Here is a 20,694-nt window from a genome sequence, read left to right as displayed (position 1 = left end):
GCAGTATAATCGAATTTGGGAAAAGCAAGAAGAGAATATCAGGATAGTATAAAATTGACAAAAAAGAAGTAAAGAAAGTAAATTCTGAAAGGGACCTAGGAGTAATCATCACCAAAGACATGTCACCAGATAAACATATAAATAGAATAGTTGGAGAAACATACAATTTGTTGAGATCAATAAAGGTGGCTTTTAAATACCTGGAAGGAAATGATAAAAAAAAAAATAACACTGATAAGGCCAAAACTGGAATATGCAGCACATATGGTCACCCAGTACAAAAAGAAAATTAGAAAGAATACAAAGAGCAACGACAAAGATGGCCCCAACATTTTCAAACCTGACATATGAACAAAGACTGGCCGAACTGGAATTGCCAACCCTGGAACAAAGAGGAGAATGAGGGGACCTACTAACCACCAACAGCATTATGAAAGGAAAGGAATGCCTTGATAGAGAGGACTTATTACAGTGGGACAGAGGAAAAACAAGAGGACATGCAATGAAACTCAAAAAAGATAACTACAGAAGAGACCTGAAAAAGAACAGCTTACCACACAGAGTGATAGATATCTGGAACAAATTGGACGAAAAAATAGTGTGTGCAAACACAATACAAGAATTTAAGAACAAACTTGATCTTGCAAGATACGAAAATGGGTCACCACAAGCATAGCTCCCCTTCATGTAAAATACAACTAGGTAAATCCTGGTTTGTGAAAAATTTATCATGATTCACGAGGGATTCAAGCTGAAATAAAGTTAGATTTCACAGGGGTGAACAGAATTTGGTTTAAGACAGTCATAATTTTTTCTTTTCTGATTATTATCCTTTAAACTGGGTGTCTATTACACTGCAGCACTTTATAAGTCATGAAATATGGTAAAATACAATATGGAGTTCATAAGGTATAATGCCACTGTTTAAAGAGTTTAGGTTACTTCTCATGAAAAACTCCAAGGAGTTACTCATCCTTTCGTTTAACTTACACTTGATATGTTCCGTTCTGGTGTTGGGTGCAATAATTGTTGAATTGTAGCTGAAGTAAAATTCCGTGCCTCACAGCTCTTCTGGTCATTCTCATTTTTGTACTTCAGCACAGTCAGGGTAAATTCTGTGGAAAACCTTTATTTCAATAGCCAATTATAATTAATTACACATTTAAGGATGAATGAAAGGACCACTATCATTTAAAATAAGAACAACAATAAACATGAATACATCAATCTCAAAATCCTTTCTCCTTATTAGGGAGGTGGCAGAGCCAAACCATACACACACTTCATACACAATTAAAACCCCTTTATTGCCCCTTCCATCTAGGGAGATGTCGGGTCATCCATGTCTCACACCACACCAGTCAGGTCATGGACAATGCAGTACAGTACAGTACTTCCACATCAGGGCCCAACAGCCAGAGTTGGTTTACTCCCATCACTTTATCATATGGCAACACCTTCACCTCATCTACTTAAAATCATTTAACAGATGAAAAGAGACATGTCATCCCTTCAGCCATTTACAATTTCCTTCCAATCACTTTATCAATGGTATTCTCCTCCCTTCTTGACACACAATCATTCAATCCACTGCCCCTGGTCTCTCTTGCAGAAGACCCACAGCGTCCATGAAACCAGCAAAGGGCCCTGGGCAGGACTATAAGTCACAAAAAGAAGAGATATTGTGTTGTTGTCTGATGACTGTTTAGTGTGGAACATTGTACAATGAGGTGTTCTGTGTCTTCTATATAGTGGTTAGGGGTGTGCCGATTAATCGGCATTGGCATCAGTACTTTTTTGTGAACTGACATCGACATTGGCGAGAATCGTTATTTTTTATTTTTTTGTGAATGGGATTCAGCATCGGCAATATTTTGCCAATGCCTATTCAGTAATTCCCCTATTATTCATTGTTCTGGTGGTTGTATAGGGCCATGCAGCATATAATGTACTATATGAGATACCACTACCAAATAATCATTGCTTTATTTTCACATAGCATCACAACCGTAGGGAATGAGGTGGCTAGGAATATGCTGTGGAAGTGGTAAGCCTACACTGCCTTCAAGTGCCATAACACAAGTTTCAAAACTATTATGCAGAGGTGATAAAATCTGCAGATATGAGGATGTATGACAGCACAAGTTGGAGTAAATGTTAGAACAAATTATATTAATTTAAATTTTCTTTTGTATTTCTTGTACAGAATTATTATTGTTTTTTTTTAAACAGCAAAGTTTCTACTACTGAAATTAAATGAGAATAATATGGGAGTAAATCGTCCTGCTCCCATGGACTTGGTCGATTTTACCTGCTTAGAAATGTGAAAAATTGGCGGACGGATTTACTCCCACTTACTCCACAGCAATTTATTGCCAAACAAATCGTTTATAAAGAATTTCTTTTTATGTATTTTGGCAAGTAAATACATTACAATACATCTTTATGCTTTTTGGCTTAATAATTCTTCTTTGTTATTCAAAAATACAATTTTTGTAAGGAGACATTGGAGGCTTAAAAATCTCTAATCTAAAAACATCTGGCATCTTTATAAACAGTATCACATGTATTTTATTAGCATTTTTCAATCAATAGAAACTAATACAATCACACATTGATAATCATAAAGTGGTCAATCAAAAAGTATGTCATTAATTTCATTCAATCATTAGCATCCAACAGCTCAACGACTGGCATAATCAACATCGATTATAAAGCAAGTAAAAACAGTTTAGTTACTTTATATTAAAAACTGATATACTGTAATTATATATAGCGGAATCAGCATTGGCATTAGCAACTAAGAGTGAATAGGACTTGGCATCGGCATCTGAACTAATGGTAAATAGGAATCTGCATTGGCATTGGCACCGGCAAAAAATAAAATTGAATCAGCACACCCCTAATAGTAGATCCATCTGGGGCAGTTTAAATCTGTGGCCAGGCCTATTATGTGTTAGTAAAAAATAAAATTGAATCAGCACACCCCTAATAGTAGATCCATCTGGGGCAGTTTAAATCTGTGGCCAGGCCTATTATGTGTTAGTACAGTCTTAATACTGAATGGTATCCTCAGCACAGTGTAGTTATTGTCAAGTGTGGGAAGGATTTTTCCATAGGTGCCTTGACTGGCTACCTCCCTTATATGGGGTAAAAAGCTTTGATATGTGTGTGTGTGCATGTGAATTTTTATGTGTATTTACATGTATTTATTTATTTATATATATATATATGTAATATATATACATACATATACCAAAGGCTTTTTTTCCCCCTTACAAGGGAGGTAGCCAAAAAACAAAGGCATAGAAACCACTCCCACCAATTCCATCCCCTACATACTCCACTCCCATCTACCCTCTTATCTTGGCACCTCCTAGATAACGGGTCATCCCAGCATCTTGTCCACTGCCCTGGGTCAGAAGCAGTGTCGCAAGACACAGCACATCCACAGTGAGGTCAATTAATTCAGTGACCCCCCTCTCTGTCCCCTCATGCAGAGAAGGAGAAGACGGGGAGAAATCCCTTCAAGCTGCGTCAATTTATTTCTCATACATGCTCCCTCACCCCTGTCCTTCCTCAACAGACATTCCACTCTTTTCCATGCCTCTTTTACCCAATCCATCCATTTTATCCTAGGACGCCCCCTCATGCTCACTCCTTCCACCTCTGCCTTCCACACCTCTTTTACTAATCTTTCTTCATTCATTCTTTCCATGTGTCCAAACCATCCCAATACTCTTTCATCAACCCTATCTCCCAACTCCTTTTCCACCCCTGTTCTCCTCACCTCATTACTCACTCTATCTAGCCTAGCAACCCCATCATACTTCTCAGGCATTTCATCTCAAACACATTCAAACTCCTTCTCTCTTCCTGTCTTTTGTTCCATTTTTCTTCCCCATACAGTGCTGTTGGCACAATCACTCCTTCATACAATCTCCTCTTAGCATCCATTCCCAAATGTCTATTTCTCATAACACTTTTTAATCCACTCCTCTAAATCTACATTCTACCTCCACCCTCACTCCTCCCTTTCATCACACATTCGCACCCAAGTATCTAAATCTATCCACTTCCTCCAATCTCTCTCCTTTAATACTCACTTCCAGTCTGCTCCCACTTTCTCCCCTTGTACAACTCATATTCTTACTTTCATACACATTTATCTTCAACTTCTTTTTTTTGCACAGCTTCCCAAACTCTGTCACTAACTTCCTCACTCACTCCTCTGATCATGCTACAAGTGCAGTGTCATCAGCAAACAACAACTGGGTTATCTCCCACTTTTCTCCATTTCTTTAACATTTTTCAATCCCCAATCCACTACCCTTGCATTCACCTCTCGCAACACCCCATCCATATATAAATTGAACAGCCAGGGTGACATAACACATCCCTGACAAAGTCCCACCTTTACCTCGAACCATTCACTCTCTCCATTTCTAATCTTAACACAAGCTCTACTACTCTCATAAAAACCCTTGACTGCTTTTAACAGCTTTCCTCCTATCGCATATTTCTCCTCCATTTTTCTCACTCATCACGGTCATTTTCTTAGTGTTTCCCACTGCAACTATCTTTCCCTCCCTATCCTCATTCACATTTAGCAACTTCCTAAAATACTCTGCCCATTTTCCTCTCACTGCCTTCTCTTCCCTTATCATCTCTCTATCTGCACCTTTTACCTTTTCTTCTCTATTTGATTCATCTCCTCTTCCTCTCTCAATTTCTTTCCAAAACATTTATTACTTTCAAAATTTTGTCATACTCTTACCCCATTTCACATCTGCTCTCCTCTTTGCCTGCTTTATGTTTTACTTCTCTTTTTACTTTGTATCTCTCATATGATTCCATTGTCCTAATCTGTAACCAATCTACAAAAGCCTGCTTCTTCTCTTCTACACCTTTCTTTGCTTCCTCATCCCACCACTCATTACCCTTTCTTCTAATTCCTCCCATCCTCCTTGTTCCACACACTATCTTTGTACACCTTATGACTCCCTCCTGAACCATCCCCATTCCTCCTACACTCCTAGTTCTACTCTATCCTTCACTCCCTCCCACTGCTCTCTCAGCAGATTCTTATACTCCTTTTCTTTTTCATTTACGCAGTTTACTCTAAGCATGTCCCTACTTTCTGTCCTTTTCCTCTTTTTCCTTCTATCCTCCACTCTCAACTTAGCTTCCACCAAAAAATTATTTCATATTCCCCCACTCTCTCCCCTTAGAACATGTACATCCAAAACTCTTCCTACTCTTGTCCTGGTCACCAATATGTAGTCCTTTAAAGCCCTATCTACTACCCTTCCATCCACCACTCCCTCCCATGTTTACTTATGCTTTTCTTCTTAATCATGCTTTGCTATCATCAACTCTCTAGACCAGCATTTCTGACCCAGAGTTCTGCAAAAGATTACTGTAATAATGTAACATAGACATCCTATCTAACCTATTATTACGATGAAAATACAGTGAGAAAGATATGGTATATGTGTTGTTGTTTTTTTCCACAGGGGTTCCTAGAGACATACAATTTATTTTAAAGGTTACACAAGGGTAAAAGGCTGAGAAACGCTGCTCTAGACACATCTCCACTATGATTTTTTCCTGGAACTCCACACTTCCTAACTGCTCCATCTATTAGTTCATTTCCTACCCTAGCATCAAGATCTCCCAATCCCACTACATTAACACTTCTTCCTAAACCTTCTATGCATTCATTTAAAACTATCAAAAAAGCCTCCTTTTCCTCTGCACTCTTCTCACTACCATATGCACTTACAAAAACCCAAATCTCTCTTCCCATTTTCACTTTCATCCACATTAACCTTGAAGAAACCTCCTTCAACTTCACCACACATTTACCCATTTCTTCACTTACTAGAATAGCCACCCCTTCTCTCCCTTGTCCTCTCTTCCCTCCTGACACTCTCCCAACTACACTCCCAAACTCAAACTCACTCCTCCCTTTCTACTTAGTTTCACTCAATGCCAACACATCCATCTTTCTTCTCACAAACATACTGTCTATTTCTTCCCCTTTACTCTCATCTGTACCACATCTACACACATTAAAAGCTCCCTCACCACAGGGTTCAGCAAAGGAAAGGAACATTCAGAGAAGTGGTGCAGGACAGTATTAAGAGTGGGGGGACAGCATAACAAAGGGACATTTGCAGTATAATAAAGTATCATAATTTCTCTATGAATAGAGATTTCCTTTATCATAAAATGATGTATGGCTCTGATCTGTTGGGGCACCCCATATAGACCCTAAAGTATCAGCTGCATGCTACTGTACAGCTAATAACCTCACAATAACACACAGCCAATACTCCAGATGGGGAAACACTAATAAAACAAACAATAGTACAATGTTTCTTCCCATTGAGATCTATGGGAGGTCTTGAGGACCACTGCTAAACATTGTGAGGCTGTGGGTTTCTGGCCAGTAAAGGACATCACATAAATTATCGTCATCATTATCTGTGAACAATTGAAATTACCCACCTGTACAATTGCCTTGACAACCTTCAATATCCATAATTGTGTAGGTGAAGTTGAGAAGAGCAGTTTGTGGGTAGTACTGGTGTGTCAAATTCAAGCATTTCTGGCAGTTATACAGGTTTGGTACCACAGCTCTCTGTGTACTACCTGTGTAATCTATTCCTGGATGTATATTATGCTTCACCCGTCTCAACTTCTTATCTTCTGGGGGAGTGCAAAATACTGTCTCAACAGATTACAATGTCTATGCATGCTAACAGGTCTCATTCCTGTATTCAACAATCAAAGGTAGTCTAAAATGGAATATATGGTTTAAATCTATAAATAATATTTTACAGTTATTCACAATAATATTCCTTATGGATTTTGTCCCTGCAAAATACAGATCTTATGCAACCGCAGTAAATTCAAGTCAAATGAGTGGTCTTTATCAAGATGCCCTTCAGATAGTTTTACCCATTCTTAACCAAAACAACATCCATCACTATGATCCGATTGGTCAACACAAAATATTTGGATCATACCAATGCACATAAAGTAATACAAAAGGTGATAAATGTTCACACTTCCTCAATGCCACATGCACTCACAAGTATCTTGACATAGTGCACAGCTTTGAGAGCACACAGACATACCTGGAGTGGAAAACCTTTGGTGAGATGCTCCAATGTTCTGACAAATTATACTCTACTACTGCTACTACCTCATATAGTGTATTGGTAATGTGTTTTATGCAGTTAATACTTTAGAGACTTTGGTGACATCTCTATGGATCAGTTTCATAGCATTCTTTAATGATTAAAGAATACTCTCCACCCAAAAAAGAATGCTGACCATTTTCAATTTCTACTATCCCTCCTGTCAACAGGATTACAAAGAATTACTAAGGGGGAGCATGCTGACAGGAGACCTTTTGGTCCATAACTAGGTTAGATGTGAAAAAATTATAATAATGATAAATAAATAAAAATTATAATATACATATACATATACCAAAGTTTTTTTCCCCTTATAAGGGAGGTAGCCATAAAACTAAATAATAATATCAATAATCAAAATAGGTAAAGTTTAATAATAAACAAACAGGCAAATAATAAATAATAATAAATGGATAGATAAATAATAATAAATGATAATCAAGTAAATAATAATAAACAGAAAAATAATAACAAACAAATAAACAAACGATATAACATAAATGGCAGGCATTACAGCATTTTGTTTAGGTATTTATATTATTTAGGTATTTATCTAAACAAATCTTAAAGCTTCAAACTGAACTATATTGCACTGCCTCTGCAGGAAGTTTATTCCATTCATAAACTACACAGTTGGCAAAGCTGTTTCTATTAACTTCTAAATCAAGTCCATTTCCTGACAGTTTGACACCATTACTTCTTGTCTGATTCTCATTCAGTATGAAAATTTTGTCACTTTTGATGCTGTCAATTCCCTTCAGAATCTTAAAGACCTGTATCAAGTCACCTCTGAGTCTACACTCTTTTAGGGAAAACAGATTCATATGTTTTAGTTGACTTCCGTATGATTTACCTTTGATATTTGGAATCAGATTTGTAGCTCGCTGTTGCACTTTTTCCAATCTGTCAATGTCTTTAATGAGATTCAGTAACCATATAGAAACAGCAATTTTCAAATGTGGAGGAACTAACGATTTATATAGCTTGTTAATGAGAGTTGGACTTTTGAAGTCAAAAGATCATGTAATCAGTCCTAGAATCTTATTTGCTTTCTCAGAGGCTGAAATACACAGCTTAGATGATTTGAGATTGTTATCGATAATGAGGCCGAGATCCTTTTCACTATCCACTTGTGTTAACGAATTTCCAAATAACTTGTAATTGTACTGCTTTCCTTAAATTGATCTTTTATCAACTCTATGAATTCACCTCTTCAGCACAATATTGTCCCCACATACAAAAGCCCTGGTTATGACCAACAAAATACTGCTGCTGCTGCTATTATTACTACTAAGCATATGAATATGTAAAGGCTGATTCACATATTCCTCAACTGCACATATTGGTAAGCATACACACACAAAGACTTACCATATGAATGACCAAGTAGTATAGGAGTGTCTTCTATAACAACTGTAAGGGATTCTTCACTTTCATTTAGGATCTCTTGCTCTAAAACAGTTACATTGTACGATCCTTCAGGAAGTTTAAAACATTGTACATGAAGAACACTGTGAGCTGCACCTAATCGACCTTCATAAGTAATCTCACTGCAATGCTGTTTGCCATCTATTCCCCATCCATATATAATCATATATATTTTGTCTGAAAGGGGAAAATGTAAATTTCACTAATATGTTTTCCACAATTATGATTGCTGTAATAACAGTGGCAGAACTAATATCATAGGAAAAAAAAACTTTCATTTCTATTTCATAAAACATGAAATAGATCTTTCCAAAATGTAAGGGTTATGTTTAATTTAATCTGACAGCGCAATCTGTATATATATATATATATATATATATATATATATATATATATATATATATATATATATATATATATATATATATATATATATATATATCCACTAGATTGAATTAATAATATTACTTACTAGCTGTCAAGACATTAAGCATAAAATTGAGCTGATAATTGCTACAGTAGGATGAATGGTGAGTGAGACAGGCTTGTTCTACTCCAAGTTCAACTTGAGACTCTCCTATCTTGCTAGACCCATCATTAATAGAGTGGGGAAGGTGACAGCTTGAGCCTGAAATGAAAAAAGTCTTTTGAACCAAATTATAATGGCAATGTTCAATGCCTAGCTGAGCAAACTGAGCAAATTAGTAGATACATAAATCTATCAAATAGACTGTACTAACAGCACTACTGGGACTATTAGATTTCACTGTGACTGATGATTGATGCCAACTGATGACAATGATGCTGATGACTATGATCTGTATTGTATCTGTGTGGGTTAAGTTACCATGTCACAAGCTATAGTGATAGGAGGAAGTTCTTCTTAAGGGGAATGGCAAGTTCAGGAGGAAGAAGAAGAAGAAGAAGAAGAAGAAGAAAAAAAAAAAAATATATATATATATATATATATATATATATATATAATATATATATAAATGTATATATGTATATATATATATATATATATATATTCATGTATATATATACCGTATTTTTCGGACCATAAGGCGCACCCGTAATTTACTATTCCCCGTCCTTACATAAGGTGCACCTGGTCTCGTCATCGGATAATCATGCATATATGAGTGCATTCAGAACTGAACATTTTTGTTGTTGAATGAGAAAAATCGGTTGGGATTTAGCAAAATTACAAAAATAAATGATATATATTTTTTTTATTTTGGTCAGTAAAATCAGACCACCTCCATGGACGGTCTGCCCTGCCAATACACCTTAAAAACAACATAAACACGTTACGGGAATTGTGGGGAATAAAACCAACATTAGCAGTTTTATTCCCGGAATTCTCTATTCACTTAAAAACACAAGATTTATTACAAATGACGGTAAATTTTTAGTTTCGACCATGGGCGCAATATAGCAATAGAAAATTAATTATTAATTTTGTAAATTATAATGTATCAACGTAATATGCAATTTTGTAAGCGAAAAAAATGGTGCTAAAACAGATTTCGTAAGTAACGAAGTCGTGTCGGACGAATGGTGCGCCATGTTTGTTATGATAGATGCCGACGTCGTCTGACCTAACCTGTGTTTAATAAATCATTACCTGCAAATTAAATGTCAACCGCCTCGTCCTCGTTGTCGCCGTCGTGAGAGACGTTGGCGGGCTTTTCAACCACTCTCTCAGTTAGCGGGGTATACAAAGTTCTTGCAGCTTGAAGGAATGCATATACCTCAGCTCCATAAAATTCCCTCAAGAAAATGTGCCTGGCGAGGTACTGTCGGAAGTACCAAGGTATTTTTTATTTTCATTTCCGCCCACAAAATTGCATTTTACGTTGATACATTTTAATTTACAAAATTAATAATTAATTTTCTATTGTTATATTGTGCCCATGGTCGAAACTAAAAAAAAAATACCCAAATGACTACAGTCGGAGTGGAGCGAGACTAGACCAATGCAAAATGGCTGTCAGTGTTGTGGACGCTATCATATCATAGCCATGATAGCGTGAATGAATGCAGTGGCATGGACTCGAAAACTGTTGAAGTTTTCGCAATTTTCTTGTCAATATACATGCATTTTGGTTATAACTTGGCTGTAACTTTTGCTACGCCTTTGCACTGTCGCCGTCGGCAGGCTAGCTACGAAACGTGTCAAAATAGTATGTCACTGTCCAAGGCATTTTTTTTGCACTGAAGCCACACATAAGGCGCACCTCACGATAAGGCGCACCACCCGATTTTGGCCGATTTTAAGGATTTTTCCTGCGCCTTATGATCCGACAAATACGGTATATATATATATATATTTATATATATATATATATATTTATATATATATATATATATACATATATATATATAATAAAAAAAATGTATGTGTAATAATAAACAATAAATAATAAACATGCATTACTGGAGTTCCACAAGGATTAGTATTGGCTCCAATAATGTTTGCTATTTATGTAAATGACATGGACAAGGGTGGAATGTTACGAGCTTCTTTGCAGATGACGCAAAACTGCTGAAGAAAGTGAGCACTGAAACAGATTGTGATTCACTGCTGAGAGATGTGAACTGGGTTTGGGAATGGAGTCAAAAGTGAGAAGCGGACTTCAACATTAAAAAATGTGTATAATGGAATTTGGAAAAAGTAAAAAAGGATATCAGGACATTACAAAATTGGTGCAAAGGAAGTAAAGAAAGTGGGATCTGAAAAAGACCTGGGAGTAATCATCACTAAGGATATGTCCCCAGATAAACAGATAAACAAAATTGTCAGAGAAACTTGCTAAGATCAATATAAGTGGCTTTTACTTACTTACATGAAGAAATGGTTAAAAAATTATTAGTCACATGGATAAGGCCAAAATTAGAGTACACAGCAACACTATGGTCACCTAGTATTAAAACGAATATGAGGAAAACTGAGAGAATCCAGAGAGCAACTACAAAGATGGCTCCAACGCTATAAAAAATGTCATATGAAGATAGACTGTCAAAACTAGAACTACAGACTCTGGAACATAGAAGAGAAAGAGGTGACTTGTTGACCATCTACAGAATTATGAAAGGTGTAGAAGTACTTGATAGAGATGACTTACTAAATTAGGATAAGAGAAACACAAGAGGACATGGAAAGAAACTCAAAAAGGTCAGTTATAGAAGACCTGGAGAAAAAAACAACCATACTTGATGAAACTGTAGTGTGTGCTGAAACAATGCAAGAATTTAAGAGCAAATTAGATACAGTGAGATACAGAAACGGGATACCACAAGCGTAGCTCCCCTTCCCGTAAGATACAACCAGGTTAATACAACTAGGTAAACATACACACACACACACACACACGGTGGCGGATTGGTAAAGCACTGGCCTCACAAGTCGGAGAACCGGGGTTCGATTCCCTGGCCGGGCGGAGACAAGTTTGGTTTGTCTCCTTTCACGTGTAGCCCCTGTTCACCTAGCAGCGAGTAGGTACGGGACGTTAGTCAAGGAGTTGTGACCTTGCTGTCCCGGTGTGTGGAGTGTGAGTGGTCTCAGACCTACCCAGAGATCTGCTAATAATGAGCTCTGAGCTCACTGCCGTAGGGTAGTGTCTGGCTGTCTCGAAAGGAGGCTGCAGCAGATCCGAGGTGAATACACATCAGTATTGGCTCCAATAATGTTTGCTATGTGAATGACATGGATGAAGATGTGAAATGTTACATGAGCTTCTTTGCAGATGATGCAAATTTGTTTATGAAAGTGAGTACTGAAACGGACTGTGCCTCACTACAGAAACATCTGAACAGGGTCTGGGAATGGAGTCAGAAGTAGGAAGTGGACTTCAACATTACAAAATAGAGCACAATGGAATTTGGAAAAAGTAAAATAACGCTATCAGGACAATATAAAATTTGGGAAAAGGAAGTAATGGTAGTGTAACCAGAAAAAGACCTGGGGGTGATCATCACAAAAGATATGTCTCCTGACAAACATATAAACAAAATTGTTGGTGAAACCTATCACTTCCAAAGATCAATATAAGTGGCATTACAGTAAGTCCTCATTATACGGTACATATGCACTCCTGAAAACCTTACCACAAATTGAAATTACCGTATACCGAACCCATTATAACATGTAATAATAGGATATGGCAGACGTACCTTCTCCCTGCTCTTTCCTCTTCAAAACACAATCGGATACCATTTCTGTGAATTTTTCTTACTGGAAATAGAATCGAGGGTAGTAATTACCAAATACCCTAACTGTGAATTTACCGGATAAAGAATTACCCTATAAGGAGGACTCACTGTACTTGTATGAAGAAATGGTAAGTACAAATATATATATATATATATATATATATATATATATATATATATATATATATATATATACACACACACACAATGTATGTGTATATATATATATATATATATATTTATGTATTCAACAAAAACCCACTGTGTTGGATAAGAAGAAATTAAATAAATGAATTCCATATATTTCGATCACGGACTGTGATCCTCTTCAGTGGAATACAGAAAGGTAGAGCAAAAGGCATGTCTTATATACAATAAAAATAAGGGACAAGGGTAGGACTCAGGTATCGTCTAGTGCTTTGCGGGGCAGGTCACCCGCCTTCACCAACGATGGTAACAATTTGTTGACTGCCCAGGTGGTAATGCAGTCAGGTGACCACTGCCCATATGATATATTAAAATTTGGAAATTTGTTAATCAAGGATGATTCTATTATTTTTCTTTTAAAACTGCATTTTGAATTAAAGATAATCTTTGCCTCATTCCAATCCATATGATGGCCTTCCTTGTCTACATGTTGGAAGACAGCGGAATTATGTTGTGCGTATTTAATTGAATTTTTATGTTCTTGCATCCTAGTATATAAATCTCTACCTGTTTGTCCCCAATATACATTGTTACAATCAGAGCAAGGGAGTTTATACACACCTTGATGTATTTCTTCTCTAGGTCTTTGATGTACATTGACTATTTTCTTAAACAAATTATTGGGAAATGATGACATCTTTACGATTCGTGAGACTGTCTGCCTTGTAATAGAATCCCTTTGAGACACAAAAGTTCTTTATCATACTTATTACAAGGCATAGTGGATTGTTTTAAGGATGAATGCGGTTTGCCTAAGCATTATAAGTTAGCGGTAGACAGTCTCACAAATCGTAAAGATGTCATCATTTCCCGTGCTGATAAGGGAGGGAAAATAGTTATCCTCAATCAGTTAGAACATGAAAACAAAGCCTTTGATCTTTTAAATGATATCAGGACTTATGAAAAACTAACTAAAAACCCTCTCAAAAATACTGCCTCGGAATTCAATAGAAGAGCACGCAATATCGTGGGAAAAGAGTTTTTTAATAATAATTTATTAGTCATAAACCCACAACTACCTAATTTCTATGGACTCCCAAAAATTCATAAAGAAAGTGTTCCCCTAAGACCCATCATCTCAAATAGAAATTCTTGTACGAGTAAGACATCAAAATGGCTCACAAACATTTTATCACAATTTGTAGGGTGCTTTTCCGACTCGCACATAAAACATTCAGAAGATTTCATAAGTAAGATCAAGAATCATCATTTATCTGGGCAGAGAAAATTACTAAGTCTTGATGTAGTTTCTTTGTTCACCTGCATCAACGTAGCTGAGGTTTTAGCTTTCTTGGAAACAAAATTACAAAATTATCGGGACCAACTACCAATCTCTGTCAGTAAAATCATTAAATTAACGGAATTATGTGCTAACACAAATACTTTCTCATTTAAAGATCAATATCATAAACAGCAGTTCGGATGTTCAATGGGATCCAATCTCTCCCCAGTGTTAGCTAACCTATACAGGTAAACGTCGACTTACGATGGCATTAGGTTTCGATAGAGCCATCGTAAGACGATCTCATCGTAAGTCGATCCCCACTCTGTTCCGTGGTCACTGTACCTAGCCTACCTGTATATTAACCACCAGAGATACTGAATATAGCCTATTAAACATGTACAGTAGTTTATTTAATAATTTTTATCCTTTTTACCATATTCAAACACTATAATATGTATTTTCAGTACGGGACTTAAATCTCGCGGGCAGCAGCCAATGCCAGCCGTACGACGTGACGTGATAATACTCGCATCATAAAATATAGTCACCGCTTATATCGATCGTTCTCTCTTTCACCCTCGAATTTTGAAACCATCAAAGACCTAGAGAAGAAATACATCATGTGTATACACACACACACACTATATATATATATATATATATATATATATATATATATAATAATATAGAGAGAGAGAGAACTACAACATGAGGATGATGAGCGTGGAGAAGTCCAAATGGAACGACAAAGAACGAAATAAGACTTCATATTAGGAGATGAGAGCAAAAGCGTTAACAATGTTATGGTGATAAATAAAGTCAACATAGGTAGTGACCATAGAATGGTAGGTTGCACAACTAAATTCAATTTCAGAGCCGAGAGAAATAAACTAATTTTAAGAAAGAAAATAAGCCTTGCAAAGGTTAAGGATAATAATAAGAAATTTCAGTGGGAATTAAAAATAGATTCAAAGCTCTAAGAACTAATGAGGACACCGTTGAAGATATTAATTTGAATTTAGTGAATATCATTAGAGAATCGGCAGAGAAAGTAGGAAGTACAAAAAACATTAGAGAAAACAAATACTCCCAAGCTACAAATGACCTACTTAAAAGAAGAAGGACCATGCAGATTAAAAGCAGAAGAGATGAAATAGAAAGAGTAGAACTAAACAAGCTTATCAACAAAAGGCAGAGATTAGAGAAAAGAAAGAGAAACATGGATGAAATAGAGGAAACTATTCGGAAGAGTAGAAGTATTAAAGTGACCAAGCACAAACATGCTTTAGGAAGACAGCAAATGATATGTTTGAAAGATAGAAATGGAAAAATAATTAAATGTAGATACAAAATGGTAAAAAGAGTAGAAGAATTTTATCAAGAGCTTTACTTGTCGAAGACCGTAGTTGAATCAGTAAATTCATGTGTAGACATTAGTAGTGTACCAGAGATTACAAAAGAAGTAGAATTTGCTCTAAAAACTATGAAACGAGGAAAAGCATCAGGGGAAGATGGTATATCGATAGATCTGTTGAAAGACGCAGGTAAATTAGTCCATAATAAATTAGCTGAATTGTACAACCAGTGCTTATGTCAAGAAAGCGTTCCTGATGCGTGGTGCAATGCTATAGTGATTTTGCTTCACAAAAAAGGAGACCAGAAGGACCTTAGTAACTATCAACTGATTAGCTTGCTATCAAATGTATATATTCTCCAAGACCCTTACAAATAGACTAAGTCAAGTTTTAGATGGAAACCAACCAAAAGAACAGGCAGGCTTTAGGAGCAGATATTCGACCCTAGACCACTTGCAGGCGGTAAATCAACTAATCGGAAAAACCACAGAATACAATATACCTCTGTGTTTAGCTTTTGGGCTGGCTGCATGACATCACTACATCCCTCCAATTTCCCGCTCACCCTGCAAGGATGCAGTCAGTGTTGGCTTGGCCACTGTAGCAAGAATATTTTTTGTTGTGTTCTGACTTACGCCATTTCGTGACCTTTTTTTTTTTTTTTTGGGGGGGGGGGGTGTTTGTGGCTTTATTATGGGGAAAGCGAGGCAGTTATCATCTGAAACTATTGTCCAGATTATCACTCTCAAGATGGCCAGTAAACAAACTAGGAAAATAGCTGACTGACTTAAAATAAGTGATCGTGCTGTGAGGCATTACGTTGCTAGGTGGAGGGAGGGAGAGTGTGATTCCATACCAACCCAGAAAGAGCAGTCTGGTAGGCCTCGTAAGACCTCTTGGCATCTTGATAACATTGTTAAGAGAGACCTAGAGAAGAGTCCTCATATTTCAGCCCATAAAATTAAGGAAAATAATAGTGGTCTGTTCAGTGAAGTGTCTGTATGTACTGTTAGCCGATGTATTTAAGAGCTTGGTTACACAAGACACCATCCCACCAAGAAACAGATTCTCACCCGTGTGCAGAAGTTTCATAGGGTCGCTTATGCTCTAAAATATCTACTGTGGGATGATGCCGATTGGCTGGACGTGCTTAGGTTTGATGAAGCAATGTTCACAGTGACTGAGGGGAGGGGTGGTAACATGTATTGGAAGCATGGCAGTGACTCCCTTGACCCACGCTACCTTTGTGGAACCGTGAAACACCCCAGTTCATTAATGATATGGGATTGTTTCTCAGGCAGGGGCTTGGGGAGGCTTGTTGTGTTGCCTACCAACATTAAAATCAACCAGTACATTTATTATGAGCTGCTAAATGAACATCTGGAGGAGTCCTTTGAGTTAACAGGTGCAAGCGTGTTCCAACAGGACAGTGCCCCCTACCACACTGCCACATCTGTTATAACCTAGCTTAAAGACTGTGAGATTAAGTTCATTGAGGATTGGCCCAGAAACAGTCCAGATTTAAACCCAATTGCGAATCTTTGGCAGGTGGTTAAACACAGGTTACAAGGAAAGGATGTCACCACTCTCCCCAAGCTGGAGAGGGAAATTAGGGCTTGCTGGGATACTATACCTACCCAGAAGCTACATGATCTTGCTATGTCCATGCCACGACACCTGAGGGATGTCAAGAAATGCAAAGGATGCCCAACAAAGTATTAAGGGTAAGATTAATATTATCTATAATTTTTTTTACCATGCTACAACTTGTCTGACACACACATACATATATATACACACATATATATGTGTGTGTGTGTATATATATATATATATATATATATATATATATATATATATACATATATATACACACACACATATATATATATACACATAGATATGTGTATATATATATAGATATATATATACACACACATATATATACATATATATGTCTATATATATATATATATATATATATATATATATATATATATATATATATATATATATATATATATATATATATATATATACATACATATATACACATGCATATGCAGTAAACCCTCGATATAACAGATCTAGATATACCAGATACTGGATGTAATGGATCTCAATATCCCAGATATTGGATATAACAGCCAAAACCTCACTATAACGGATTTTTTCCCATTATAGAAAGGGATCGTCGGTTATAATGGATCTTCGGATATAATGACAGAGCCCTGTCCCCATATCATCCATTATATTGAGGGTTTACTGTAATTTCTAATACTGGACAAACTTCAGGATATAATGGATCTGTCCAGTATTCCCATCAGCTATAACTGATCCTCGATTATAACAGATCTTCGGATATAACAACAGACCCATCCCCATATCGTCTGTTATATCGAGGGTTTACTATATATATATATATATACACAAACACATAGTTCTATAAAAAGCTTTTGATAAAGTCCCTCACAAAAAACTTTTAAGATGGAAACTATAGGAAGGATAAAAAGTAAACTACTGAAGTGGATGGAGGACTTTTTGCATGGAAGAAAAATGAGGGTAGTGCTCAGAAAGAAGACTTCTTGGGAAGATGTAATTAGTGGAGTCCCACAAGGATCAGTGCTAACTCCAGTAATGCTTACAATTTAAGTGAATGACATGGAAGAAAGAGTGAAATGTTATACAAGCTTCTTTGCAGATGATGCAAAACTGTTAAAGAAAGTGAGAACTAACAAGTACTGTGAATCATTACAGAGAGATCTAAACAGGGTTTGGGAATGGTGAGGAAGCATGCAGTGTTTCCAGGCTCAGTGCTGTTTGAGATTCGAGAGGGGCAGGATTATGTTTTTGAAGCTCTGTGCTTTGCCTTCAATTTTATGTAAATTCTCAGTGGTTTGGTGTTTGTGTTAATAGCCATGGGTAGTGGATGTGAAATCAAATGTGATAAGATTGCTGCTATAGTGGCCCTGTTTAAGGCAGGGCATTCTGTGAAGGAAATCCTACAAAATACAGGAGTTACAGTGTGTTCAGTGCAACACTGGTTGTTATGTTTCAAGTGTGGTGGGGGGAGCAGCATTGCACTATGCGAAGAGACACACCAACTAATAACCTAGGATTTTCCTGCTGAATTTGTTTAGCAGATTTACGAGGAGACTTGTCTATCTCATGCTTAATAACATTTAAAGTGCATGGTGAGTTTCCTGAGTCTGCCACAGTGCTGATGTGGGGTAGGTAGTGATGCCCCCCCCCCACCATCCTTCAAATGTAACAATTGGCATTGCACTAAACTCATTATAGCTCCTGTATTTTCATTGATTTCCTTCAGAGAATGCCCTTCCTTAAACAGGGCCACTATAGCAGCAATATTGTCACATTTAATATCATGTCCACAACCCATAACCAGCAACACAGATGCCAAACCACCGAGAATTTACATAAAATTGAAGGCAAAGCACAAAGCTCCAGAAATGTAATCCTCCCCCTGTCGAATCTTAAACAGCACTGAGCCTGGAAACACTGCATGCCCTGGTGGCAGCCAACCTTGGTCTCACTGCCAGGCATACAAAAAATATCTGGCTCGCTTAGGATATTGAGGGTGAGGGACTTCAAATTTGTGGCATGATTATTGATGTCAGTATTATTGCGTCCAAACTTATGGTGGCTATTATATGTGTACCTCATAACCAAGGATGACCTCTTTGAAATATTTGAGTGTGTATATAACTACTAAAGCTTCTATGTCTGTGACTGTGTTGTGTCCAACTCGCATAGGCAATTGGTCTAAGTTTTGTGCCATGTTGTTGCATGAGGACTGAGCCAAGTCCTGTGTAGGATGCATCAGTGTAGATTGTGAAAGAAAGCTTGTGGTTTGGGAAAGCATGAACATGAATTAAAAAGACAGTTAAAAGAAGTTAAAGAAGAGAATGAGGAATTAACCTCTTCACTCCGGGGCACATCGCACGTCTGGCAGCATTAGCTGCCCAACGTGCGATGTTGCGTCATAATAATCGCATTATGAAAAATAAAGTCAGTGCTCAATCGTTCGTTCTCTTTCACCCGTGTATTTTGATAACCATAGAAAATTGATGAAGCCAGTTTAGAGAGAATGGAAATTACGTAGGTACGACTACAATAAATATAACCAAGATACTGACGTGGGCATCATCGAGTACTCATTTGCTCCTCATACCGCCTACGTAGGCGTCACTGTATGGAAGTGGTTAAAGAGGAATAATAAAAACAATAAAGAGGCCATAGCAAAGGAAGCACAGGGCTAGAAAAAAATCCAAGAAAACAGTAGAGTTGCATTTACTGACATAATTAAGCAACAAATGAAAGAACAAACTGAAGACTCAGTTATTAAAGTGATATAGTAAGAGACTTAGCAGACAAAAAGAAATATATAATTATATTAGGAATGGAAGAGAAATTTAACCAAAATAGAACCACAAGAATTAAAGAGGAAAAAGAAAAAGTAAACAGTTTACTAGAATTAGTTCAGGAAGATGAACCTGAAATCATGAAACAAATTGAAGAGATGTTTAGGCTCAGAAAATATAGTACAGATATGTCCAGACCAATTAAGATTAACTTCAGGTCACAAACAACAGCAGAGAATATCTTAGAAAAACAGGGAAGCTAGCAGCAAGTGAATAATATAAAAAGGTATGGATAAAAAGAGAAATGAATAAAGAGGAAAGAGAGGAAGAAAAAATGAAAAGGAAAGAAGCTAAAGAAAAAAAACGAGAACAGAACAGAGTCAGAAAAAGAAGAATTCTATTGGAGAGTAGTGAATATGAAAGTGAGGAAATGGACCATAACAGAAACAAAAAAGAAACAGAAAATACAATGGAAATAACAGAAAGTTAAGAGTGTCCTACACAAATATAGATGGATTAATAACAGGACTGAATGAACTGAATGATTATCTGAAGGAAAAAGAACCGGACATAATGGGAATTGTAGAGACAAAATTAAAAGGTCCACTACCACCTAACAGCATAGGACACAATGCATATAATTATTGGATTAGAAACAGAGAGATAAAACA

General features: G+C 36.8%; 1 protein-coding gene across 4 annotated transcripts in view; it reads right to left on the bottom strand.

The window, feature by feature from the left end:
* LOC143038520 (uncharacterized) overlaps positions 1-20,694 on the bottom strand; it is a 143,629-nt gene that overhangs the window by 75,308 nt on the left and 47,627 nt on the right. For 3 of the 4 annotated variants that reach the window (XM_076207808.1, XM_076207806.1, XM_076207809.1), the window contains 4 exons: positions 9,109-9,264; positions 8,580-8,813; positions 6,514-6,714; positions 991-1,115 (listed from right to left, as the gene is read on the bottom strand). In XM_076207808.1, the coding sequence (XP_076063923.1) occupies positions 991-1,115; positions 6,514-6,714; positions 8,580-8,813; positions 9,109-9,264 (716 nt within the window). The remainder of the gene's footprint in view (positions 1-990; positions 1,116-6,513; positions 6,715-8,579; positions 8,814-9,108; positions 9,265-20,694) is intronic. The other variant, XM_076207807.1, reaches the window with a different exon arrangement.

This window comes from Oratosquilla oratoria, chromosome 24, assembly GCF_046742065.1.
Source record: "Oratosquilla oratoria isolate Oo_2021 chromosome 24, ASM4674206v1, whole genome shotgun sequence".
Lineage (NCBI taxonomy): Eukaryota > Metazoa > Arthropoda > Malacostraca > Stomatopoda > Squillidae > Oratosquilla > Oratosquilla oratoria.
This window is presented reverse-complemented; position numbering and strand designations above follow the sequence as displayed.